This window comes from Meles meles, chromosome 1 (assembly GCF_922984935.1).
Source record: "Meles meles chromosome 1, mMelMel3.1 paternal haplotype, whole genome shotgun sequence".
In the NCBI taxonomy this organism is placed as follows: Eukaryota; Metazoa; Chordata; class Mammalia; order Carnivora; family Mustelidae; genus Meles; species Meles meles.
Window position 1 is genome coordinate 115,202,716 of NC_060066.1, and position 12,003 is coordinate 115,214,718.

General features: G+C 41.6%; 1 protein-coding gene across 1 annotated transcript in view; it reads left to right on the forward strand.

Annotated features, from left to right (window-relative positions):
• VTCN1 (V-set domain containing T cell activation inhibitor 1) overlaps positions 1 to 12,003 on the forward strand; it is a 74,795-nt gene that overhangs the window by 56,355 nt on the left and 6,437 nt on the right. The window contains exons 5-6 of the mRNA XM_046019651.1: positions 6,050 to 6,397; positions 9,440 to 9,718. Of these exons, the coding sequence (XP_045875607.1) occupies positions 6,050 to 6,397; positions 9,440 to 9,718 (627 nt within the window). The remainder of the gene's footprint in view (positions 1 to 6,049; positions 6,398 to 9,439; positions 9,719 to 12,003) is intronic.

Here is a 12,003-nt window from a genome sequence, read left to right on the forward strand (position 1 = left end):
TTAAGATTTTATTTGACAGAGAGAGAGTGCGTGCCAGAGAGCACACAAGCAGGGGGAGCAGCAGAGGGAGAGGGAGCAGGCTCCCCGCTGAGCAGGGAGCCCAAACCCAGGACCCTAGGATCATGACCTGAGCCAAAGGCAGACACTTCTGACTGAGCCACCCAGGCTCCCTTCTCCTAAAGCCCTTAAAAGGGTTCTTTTGGGAGCACCTGGGTGGCTCAGTGGGTTAAAGCCTCTGCCTTCAGCTCAGGTCATGATCCCAGAGTCCTGGGATCTGAGCCCCGCATCGCATCGGGCTCTCTGCTCAGCAGGGAGCCTGCTTCCTCCTCTCTCTCTGCCTACTTGTCATCTCTGTCAAATAAATAAATAAATTTAAAAAAAAAAAAAAGGTTTCTTTTGTCTCAAAACCAAAACCCTTTGGCTCACCAAACCAAACAAGAGCCACTGGTGGTTAAGAGGCCTGGAAGATCCTACCAGGCCAGATTGTGTTTCCTAGAACATAGTTCTTTGAGCCTATTTGTTTGCAAGTTTGAATACAGATTTCTTTTTTTCTTTTCTTTCTTTCTTTTTTTTTTTTGAGAAGCAATTATACTTGCTGCTGTTTGCTAATTACATTTCATTTAATCACTTCTGATCATTTATTCACCTAACAAGCATTTATTGATTGCTTTCTGGGTGCAAAGCAATGGCTAGGTCCTCCTTGTTTTTTCAGTTCTCACTGGCTTTTATTCCTCCTTTTGATTTGATAAGGGAGGAGAGGATTTAATCAACTTGATACTCCTTCCATCTGCCACATCTTTAATGCAACCCTAAATGGGCTCAAGCCTGCAGCATGTCCCTGGGGCACTCCACACTTGCCTACTTTCAATCATTAAGTTCTCGAAGAGATATTTCAGCAAATTCTCTACCTTTGGGCTCAGGGCCAACACATTAAAATTAATTCGGTAGCAAAATTACCAAACTAAGATATGTCATTACCATTTCATTCCTCCCATAAACTGCTTTAATCATGTATTTTTTTTCTGAAAAGTAATTTTTCAATTCAACTTTAATGGCACTTTATAAACTACAATCAAATTTATTCTTGCTCTAACACAGTTACGTTTGCTCCATGATTTTATTGAGAATCTCTGTTATTTTCATTGCCTTCCTTTTCACAGGCTCACATTTCCCCAAAATTTAGCTATGGTAATCCTGCTGAATGTTCCTTATGCCTACAATCATTTTGGGTAGAACTATTATCTCAAATAGTGCTTTGATTTCTACTGATTCCATGCATTCATTCATTTATTCATTCACTCAACAAATACTATTTTTCCTTGTAGAAATGGAGCACTAGGCACTTGTCTTACTTTGCTCAGGCTGCCATAACAAAATATCATAGACTGGGTGGCTTAAAAAACAGAAATTAAGGGGTACCTGGGTGGCTCAGTGGTTTAAAGCCTCTGCGTTTGGCTCAGGTCATGATCCCAGGGTCCTGGGATTGAGCCCCACATCAGGCTCTCTGCTCAGCAGGGAGCCTGCTTCCCACCCACTCTCTCTGCCTGCCTCTCTGCTTACTTGTGATCTCTGTCTGTCAAATAAATAAATAAAATCTTTAAAAATAAAATTTTTTTTAAAACACAGAAATTTATTTTCTCACAGTTCTGGAGGCTGGAAAGTCCTCCCCAGCCTTCAGGTGGCCCCATCTCTAAGGCTACCATCAGTGGCCCTCTGTCTAGCCTGTTGAACAGAGGCAGTGGCCCCCATCCTTTGAAACCAAGGAGGTTTTCAGGAGCCCTAATGATCTCTGAATCATCTTTAGGGTTATTCTTCCCTTTTCTGGAAGAATAGCACACACTTATGGCTGAATAGCTCTATTGTCCTGTCCTGCCGGATCTAAGAAACCTGACATTTTGTCAGGTTTATTTTGTCTCATTTGTTCTATCCCTTTTAGTTTTTCTGACCCCCCATTGGTAGTGTTGCTGCTGGTATAATCCCCATCTCTATTCCTGGCTTCTGCTGAGGTCACTGATTAAGCCCAGGAGTAGCACCTGTGCTCTCCTTAACAAATGGCTATACAGCCACACCCCGAGTATTCTCTCCAGAACAGATTTCTTTCTCTCTCTCTCTCTCTCTTTTTGCAATATGGATAGGCTGAGAATTTTCCAAATCTTATGGTTCTTTTCTTTTTAAGACTTATTTATTTACTTACTTATTAAGAGAGGGGAAAGAGAGAGCACTCGTGTGAGGGAGTATGGGGGAGGAGCAAAGGGGAGGGAGAGAAATCCTTAAGCTGACTCCACACTGAGCACAGAGCTCTTCTCAGGGCTTGATCCCAGGACCCTGAGATCACGACCTGAGCCAAAGCCAGGAGTCAGCTGTTTAACCGACTGAGCCACCCAGGCATCCCTGGTTCTTTTTTACTTAACAATTCCTTCTTCAATTCATCTCTCTCCTTTCCCACACTTTACTATAAGCAGTCGGGGGTAACCAAGATACTCCTTCCAACCTTTGCAGGACCCTCCTCAGCTAAATATCCAATTCCAGCACTTGTAAATTCCACCTTCCACAAAAACTAGAACATAGTTCAGCCAAGTTCTTTGCCACTTTATAACAGATTGGCCTTTCCTCCAGTTTCCAATAACATGTTCCTCATTTCCACCTGAGACCTCACCAAAATCACCCCTAACATCCCTAGCTCTAGGATACACCTTAAAACTTTTCCAGCTGCTACCCATTACCCAGCTGCAAAGCTTCTTCAACATGCTTAGGTATCTCTTACACCAGCACCCCACTTCTCAGTACTGAAATTCATATTAGTCGGGCTTATCCAGAGAAGCAGAACCAATAGGATTGTGTGTGTGTGTGTGTGTGTGTGTGTGTGTGTGTGTGTGTGTGATATGAGAGAGATACAGATTTAGAAAGAATTGGCTCCCATGATTATGGAGGCTGACAATCCCAAGATCTGCTGTCTGCAAGCTGGAGACCCAGATGGTCTAGTTCCAATCTGAGTCCAAAGGCTTGAGAACTAGGAAAGCCAAGGGTGTAGCTCCAGGCCCCAAACTGGCAGGCTCAAGATCCAAGAAGACAGTTTCAGTTCCAGCCCAAAGGCAGAAAAAGACTAACGCCCCAGCTGAAAGCAGTCAGGAGGTAGGCGTTCCCTCTCACTCAGCCTTTTTTGTTCTCTTCAGGTCTTCCACTGATTGGATGAGCCCCTCCCCCATGTTAAGGAGGATGATCTCCTTTACTCAGTCTACCACTTCAAGTGTTAATCTTATCCAGAAACATCTCACAGATACCTCTGAAGGTTTGACCAAATGTCTGGGTATCCCAGGGCCTCAGTCAAGTTGACATATACAGTGAGCCATCGTAGCATTAGATGACTTACAAAAATCATTAAGACAGTTTCTGTCCTTGAAAAGCTTACAAATTTGTGCCAGGGCCAGACTAGACACAAGGTAGAGCTGCTATAATAAAGGCAAGGGAAAGTGTTACGGGAGAGTAGAAAATCTATTAATTTTGTCTTGGCAGATCAAAAGAGGGTTTCATGCAAGGGCTGCCATCTGAACAGCCTTGAATATAAGTAGAATTTGGATAACTGGTGATAAAGGAGAGGAGGGAACTATAAATTGTAGGTGCAGGATGAACAGGGGTGTGAAGAAGAATAGTATAACTGTATAACCAGTACTAGCCCGGAATGTCTTGGATATTAGTCTGTCAAGTAAAAATAATTGAAAAGCAAATTAAATCTTTTTTTAAAAATTTTTTTTTAAGATTTTTTTTTATTTATTTATTTGACAGAGAGAGATCACAAGTAGACAGAGAGGCAGGCAGAGAGAGAGAGAGAGAGAGGGAAGCAGGCTCCCAGCAAATTAAATCTTTAAAGTATGTTCAGGAAAATGCCAAGGCAGAGGATGGGGTATGTTGCATTCATATTATACAGCAAAACTTCATCCTATCCTCTTTCATAATTTCTCTCCCAAATCTCCCACGTGAATAACCACCGTGCATGGCAGCTGCTCCAAAGTCCCTCTTCCCCCACACTCAGAAGCCCCCAAAACATTCTCCCAAGCCACCCTATGCACAGGTTTTGTTTCCTCTGCCTCTTTTTTAACCTATAATTTTTCTCCCATTAACAACTCTCTGTTCTTTCTCATATAAATCCATCTGGCTTAGCTTCTCCAGCTCTGTCCCTCATCCATTACCTTTACCTACTCTACAAAGGCCTGGGAGCCAATTAGTTCCAGTCCCTTGGGGTGAAACCCCAAGAATATCCTTATGCTCATAAAGTTTATCTCTGAAATCTGAAAAATAGCAGGTACGCTTTGCTTATGTATATTTCCAGTGAAAGCAGAAAATCAATAAATCACTTGATATCCATAAGCAGTAGAGACTATGAAAGGACATCGTAGGAAATGAGGCTGGAAAGGTAGCAGTAAGAACTAATGTCTATGGGGCATTCACTATGTGCCCTGCACTATTTGTGCCATGAAGCATTTAGCTTTGAAGGCCAAGCTAGTGCATCTGAACTTCAGTCCCCAGCCCCTGGGAACCATGGAAGATTAGTGATTATAAAACTGACATGTCCAGATTGTATTTTAAGGTCTACCTGTAAGGTTAATGCAATTTTACAAAATAGATTGGATGGAGGCAAAGATCAGAGGCAGGAATAGCAATAAGAAAGCTAAGAAGTGCAGTTGAGAAGTACTCAGGACCCATCAATTTGGAATTTTGGGGTTGTGAGAAAGAGAAGTTTGTGCAGACTGTTTTAATATAAAATGTTTGTGTAAAGGATACTCAGAAATTGGGACAGGAACTAGACTTGAGAATCCTCGGGATCTAAGACAGCTCTAGGGATGGAGGACTCTCTTCATCTTTCTCTCTCATGTTCTCTCCCCCATACTTCTTTCCAACTGCTCCACTCTCGTCTTGGGCTCAAATACCCCTCCTCTCCTTCACTGCATATCCAATCACAGAAGGAGCCTCTCAAGAAGATTCAGTTAATTGAATCACCCTCCCATAGGCATCCCCAGCCAGCAGTGTCCAGCAAGGAAGGAACAGTTGGCTGATGCTTCACAGACTATCCAGGTCATCCACTGGGCAATTGAGGGAGAGGTTGTGGACATGGCTGGCATCGTAATTAATATTTCTACTGGCGGTATGTTTGGAGAGGAGGTGACTTTTATCTTAAGCCAAAAATCAATTTAATTAAGTACCATTCTTCATTATACCATCACTTACTATACCCTTTTATTTTATAAAGATTTTATTTATTTATTTATTTGAGAGAGAGAATGAGAGAGGCCATGAGAGGGGAAGAGTAGAGGGAGAAGCAGACCTCCTGCTGAGCAGGGGGCCCAGTGGGGGGCTCTCTCCCAGAACTCCAGGATCATGACCTGAGCTGAAGACAGTAGCTCAACCAACTGAGCCACCCAGACACCCTGCTCTTACTATACTCTTGACCAAGACACTTATCTTGTCATTGGTTTCTTCACCATTTAAATGGAGATACAAGTAACAGCCCTTTAGAATTTAGCATTCTTCCAAATTGCTAGCCACATTTAGTTAACATGAGGTTTCACTTCTGGGCCACTTCTGGTTAACTAAGAATAACAATACCTTATGTGTGTAATTACAGTTTGCAAATCAAGTTCACATCCATTTGATTTGATCCTCACGAGAACCCTTTAAGGTAGGTAAGACAGATAATATTGCCTCCATCTTTCTGAGACCCAGATAGGTTACATGACTTTTTCAAGGTCACACAGCTATCAGGTGACAGAGTCAGGACTTGAATTCTCATCTTCAAACTCCAAGTTCAAAATGTTCTCTCCTTGGTGCCTCTCAAGGGCTGGGTTGCTTGTTCTCAAGGAGCAGATCTGCTGTAGACTCAAGATTACTGTCTTCCTGTTCTTTCTATTCTTATGTCTTCTTTTTTTTAATGCCTCTCCGGTTCTATATTTCCAGTTTATTACAGAAGTCCCTGTTTGGCCTTTGGTAACGAAGGGTTTGGCTATAGACATTGGAAAACTTCCCTGGGCGTTGACTCTTGCTTCCTGAATTGCAGGGAGACACTCCATTACAGTCACTACTCTGACCTCAGCAGGAAACATCGGGGAGGATGGAATCCTGAGCTGCACTTTTGAACCTGACATCAAACTTTCTGATATCGTGATACAGTGGCTGAAGGAAGGTGTTATAGGCTTGGTACATGAGTTCAAAGAAGGCAAAGACGACCTGTCAGACCAAGATGAAATGTTCAGAGGCCGGACAGCAGTGTTTGCTGATCAAGTGATAGGCGGCAATGCCTCTCTGAGGCTGAAGAACGTGCAACTCACAGATGCTGGCACCTACCAATGTTACATCATCACCTCCAAAGGCAAGGGGAATGCCAATCTTGAGTATAAAACTGGAGGTGAGTTACTTTTGGAAAAGGGGAAAGAGAGCGCCCAAAGGTATTTGGGGCTAAGGACAATGGGCTGCTGCTGAAATATGTTATCCTCATGAGTGACCAAGAAGACAAAGACCATCTTGCCAGCAGCCATCCTTGCCGTCCAAGACCCACACCCACTCCAAAAATAGCCCCCTTATAAGATTGGGTCTTAAAATCTTGTTCCGGACTCTAGTCTTCTCTGGATTTTCAGGTATATTCTCTGAAATATTTTACCAAAATAAATGTGGTCTCCTTTATGGTATACCACCTTTGTTGTCGCTGGTAAGAGAAACCTATGATCTGGCCTGAGACTGTTCTATGCTAAGCAGGCCCTAGCTCAAGTCTGAAATCAGTACCTTCAGGGACTCATGGCAATGGAACCCATTTTAGGAGGAGTTCAAAGGGAACTAACAAAAACAATATTGTTCTACAAACTCACTAATCCTCCCCCAATGAAATCCACCCTTCCTTATCAACTCAGCTTGGTGAATTTATGTCTAAGAAACTCAGGTTGGGGCACCTGGATGGCTCAGTGGGCTAAGCCTCTGCCTTCGGCTAAATTCATAATCTCAAGGTCCTGGGATTGAGTGCTGCCTGGGGCTCTCTGCTCAGCAGGGAGCCTGCTTCCCCCCATCTCTCTGCCGGCCTCTCTGCCTACTTGTGATCTCTCTCTCTCTGTCAAATAAATAAATAAAATCTTTTTTAAAAAAAGGAAATAAAAAAACTCAGTTAGGTACTGTGAGGAGTAAAAAAAAAATGATAAAGAAAACCAGATGATGGTCCCTCCTCTTGCAGAGCTCAGAGAACGCAGCTTATAGAGTTGAGGGCTGGGGCAGAGATAGGAAAAATAGGTAAATACCTATCATAATTGGTAAAGTCTATCAAATGCTTTAAGAGTACTACAGAGTAATTTGGGGATGCAGGGGGAGAGGGATCACATCCAGATGCATAGGGAGGGAAGGGATTGGAGAGCCCCCATGGAGAATCTGGCGTTTAAGAAAGGACTTACAAAGTAGGCAGAAAGTATCCTGAGGCCTCCTGGCCTACACTAGTCTACACAGGCCTTCCTTGGACACTTTATGACATGTGTTTCTAGTGGTGTAAAGCACAGATGTAGAGCCAGACCTGGGCAAGGCAAATTCACTGACCCTCAGTTTATTCATCTTAAAATGGGGATTAATAGGGTCATGTCAAAGGGACACTGGAGCCAACTCAAAGGGCTTCCAGTGGCAAAGCTGGAACAATCTGAGCAACAAAACAAACAGCATGGTAGTAAATGAAAACTCCAAGTATAAAATAAATACACATGAACATTTTGTGATCAACTTTATCAACTTCCATAACTTCCAGATGACACAAATCTTCCTTACAGATGAATTCCAAGTAATGTATTTAGATCTCCCCACTCCAGGAGGTGGAGCTTAGTACTTCCTCCCTCCCCGTTGACCGCACTCCGGGTGTGTTTTTCTTAGTGAAGTCCAGCTTCCAGAGAAACCTGGCAAATACTGCCTCGCCAGGTGATCAAAGTTAATATCGTCAATGATAAGTCATGTCAACAGTATGCATTCTTATGTGATATGATGAGAAGGGCACTTTTCCTTCTATGGCCTTTCTCTCCAAAAACCATAGCCTCAATCTAATCTTGATAAAAACCCCAGACAAATTCCAATAGAGGTTGGGGCAACGACAAAATACCTGACCTGGACCACTCAGACCGTCAAGATCGTGAAAAACACGGAAAGATTGAGAAACTGACACAGACCAGAGAAACCTAGGAGGACACGCCAATTAAATGCAGATGGGACCCTGGGAAGAAAAAGGACATGAGTGGAAAAACTGGTAAAATACAGATGAAGTCTGGAGATGAGTTAGTAGTTATACATCAATGATGGTTTCTGGGTTTTGACAAATACACCATGGTTAAGATGTTAACATTAGGGAAAACAGTGAGGTATATATAAGAACTCTCTGTGCTATCTTGGCCATGTTTCTGTAAATCTAAAATCATTCCAAAATTAAAAGCTTGTTTCTTAAATGCTGATAATAAGACAGGTCCCTAGAACTGTAGTGAGGATCAAATGAAATAATGTCTGGAATTTGGCACCTGGCAAGAAATGCACCCTCAATAAATGGTGGTTCATTGTCATGTACACTCAGCTCCTTACATCATCTCATTCCCTGCCTGCTCTGAGCAGATGAGTCTCCTCTCCCCTGCTACATGGAAGATTCTCTAAGGGCAAATCAAGGCTTTCCTTTCACCACTTACTCACTCCCAGCACAGTCGCAGGCAAACAAAAGTGCCAAATAAATTAATAACTTGGATCTTGCCATTTGGCATAATAAGTATTTTATAGTCAAAAGTCCAGGTCTTAACATTTTCCCACAAAAGTCTCATTGCCTGGATATCAGAGGAAACTAGTCTTAATTTCAAAGTTCATGTACCTCCCCAGTAAGGAGGATTATCTTAGAAGAAAACAAATGACTGTCTCTACCCTTGGATACCAGGGCTGGAGAGTCTCCACCCAAGCAAAATCCAAACCCCCGTGATGACAAGTCCTGCGTATGGAATTTCTGTGGGTGATGGGTGAATGCTGTTTGTTTTTTCCTTCTCCCTCTGGCTCCCCACCCTAACTTTATCCTCCAGGCAGAAAAATACATAACATCCAAAAGGCTTCACAGGTGCCTGAGAAAATGCCCCAAATCCTTAAGGAATAAACATTTTGTGATCAACTTAATCCCTTATCTTTAAGGGATGAGCTGGAACTCCTCTTAGTTGGAGAAATTTGTTAGAACAATTATACCTAGAACTTAGGTCCTTGGAGTTTGTGATTTTTGTCAAAGGTTTGTACAAGTCATTATTTGCATTTATAATACAATGGGCCATACACAGGCAGCCCACTGGGGAGGTACTGAGTCACTTCAGTGGTGGAAATGACTGTGTTTTTAAGACCTAGCACTTCAAAGGCTATATTGTTTTATCTGTATGACCTTGACATCTCTCCCTTTTGACTTTCATCCCTGCAGCCTTCAGCATCCCAGAGGTGAATGTGGACTATAATGCCAGCTCAGAGAGCTTACGGTGTGAGGCTCCCCGATGGTTCCCCCAGCCTACAGTGGTCTGGGCATCCCAAGTTGACCAGGGAGCCAACTTCTCAGAGGTCTCCAATACCAGCTTTGAGCTGAACTCTGAGAATGTGACCATGAAGGTTGTGTCTGTACTCTACAATGTCACAATCAACAACACATACTCCTGTAAGATTGAAAACAACATTGCCAAAGCCACAGGGGATATCAAAGTGACAGGTGGGTTTCTCCACACTTTTTGCATGGTTTATCAGGCTAAAATCAAATACAAATTAAAATCTAATTGGTTTAACAGATATATTATGTATTGGGGCATAGAAAGCTTGAGAGTCCTCTACATGGGGAACTTGATCACAATTGCCGTTAGGACTGAATTACATAGGACTAACACGAAACAATATTTATGGAATACAGGTCAAAAATCACAATGAGGCTTCATCTTTAAGCCTTCTCATTGACTGGGTGAGGATGGATGCCTAGAGATCAGTGCTTAGGATTCTGTGGCCCTGTCTAACTCAAAAGGACGGCTTTGGTGAAGCAATGGGGAAAATGACAATCATTTGACATCTTTGATATATTCAGTTGGTGATCTATGTCCCAAGCCCCCACCCAAAACTGATTTGGTTCTAGCCTGCCTTTGAGAAGACTTTTGATCTGAAGACTAAAAATCTTGGGCTCCAACTCCGACTTATTCAGCCCATCTAGGACTGGCTCACGATCCCATTAATATTGGCCCAGCATTAATCAGAAAGATCCAGATTGAACTGGCCTCCCAGACTAAAAGAGTAGGACTCCAAGAGGCCCAGCACCCTAATTTCTCTGCTTCAGTGTATAAAAAAGCTAGGGTTGAGCTAGTGTCAAGAAAATGTACAGACTGGATTATGACTTTTAAGACCATCCCTACTGCAGCTGTTAATTCAGCTGAATTTAATTATTCAGTCTATAGTGGAAGGAGTATGTCAGGAGAACTACTGTTTTATATCAAGCCCAGAACCAGGTGGAATATCTTGAACATTTAAGTGCCCTATAAATGTTTGCTGAATTTAACTGAATAAATCATATTTTTATCAGCTTACTTTTTAATTTAAAAGTACATATATGAAAAGGCAACCTATGAAATGGGAGAAAGTATTTGCAAATCATATATCTGATATCCAGAATACATGAAGAATTCCTACAACTTAACTACAATAAAATCAAATAACCCAATTTAAAAAATGCACAAAGGCCTTGAATAGACATTTCTCCAAGAAGATAAACGAATGGCCAACAAACATATGAAAAGATGTTTGATATCACTAATCATCAGAGAAATACAAATACAAATCACAGTATCACCTCACAAGCATTAGGATAGCTATTATTTAAAAACAAAAAACAAAACAAAAAAAAAACAAACCCAGAAAATAACAAGTATTGGTGAGGATATGAAGAAATTGGAACATGTCGCATGTGTTGATGAGATTGTAAAATGTTGCAACTGCTATGGAAAATAGTATGGAAATTTCTCAAAGAATTAAAAATAGAACTACCATATGATCTAACAATACCATATCCGTGTATATATCCCAAAGAATTGGAAGCACGTTCTTAAAGAGATAACCATACACCCATGTTCATAGCAGCATGAGTCACAATAGCCAAGAGATGGAACCAACCCAAAATGTCTGTAGCAGATGAATGAATAAACTAAATGTGATATATTGGGGCATCTGGGTGGCTCAGTTGGTTGTGTCCAGCTCTCCATTTCGGCTCAGGTCATGATTTCAGGGTTGTGAGATAGAGCCCCATGTCAAGCTCCATGCTGGGTGGGGAGCCTGCTTGAGATTCTCTCTGTGTCCTCCCCCCTTCCCTCCCCAGCCCCACCCCAACTCAGACACACACTCTCTCTTAAAAAAAAAAAAAAAGTGGTATATACATACAATGGAATATTATTCACCCTTAAAAAGGAAGGAAATTCTTTCACATGCTACAACATGAATGAATTTTCAGGATATCATGCTAAGTGAAATAAGCCAGTGGTAGACAAATACTATATGATTCTACTTACATGAGATCTCTAAAGTAGTTGTTAAATTCATAGGAACAGAAAGTAGAATGGTGGTTACTAGCAGCTTGTGGGGGAGGGAAAAGCAAAGGGAGTTGTTTAATGGGTATAGAGTTTCAGATTAAAATGAAAAAATTTTGGAAATATGTTTCATAATAATGTGAGTATGGTTGAAACTATTAAACTGTACACTTAAAACGGTAAATATGGTAAATTTTGTTTTTTATCACAATAAAAAAGTATCTAATAAAATAATCATACATATGAGAAAAAGAGAGCTCTCCCACTATCCTGAGGAACAAATTGTTGACTAGTGAATAGAATGCTTTTAGTTGACTGTAACAGAAAACCAACTCAAATAACCCTAAGCTAAATGAAGAATTCAATAAAAGAGAATTAGTATACATTTCATGAAACCAAGAACAGGAGTACAATTTGGTTTCAGGAACTGCTGGAA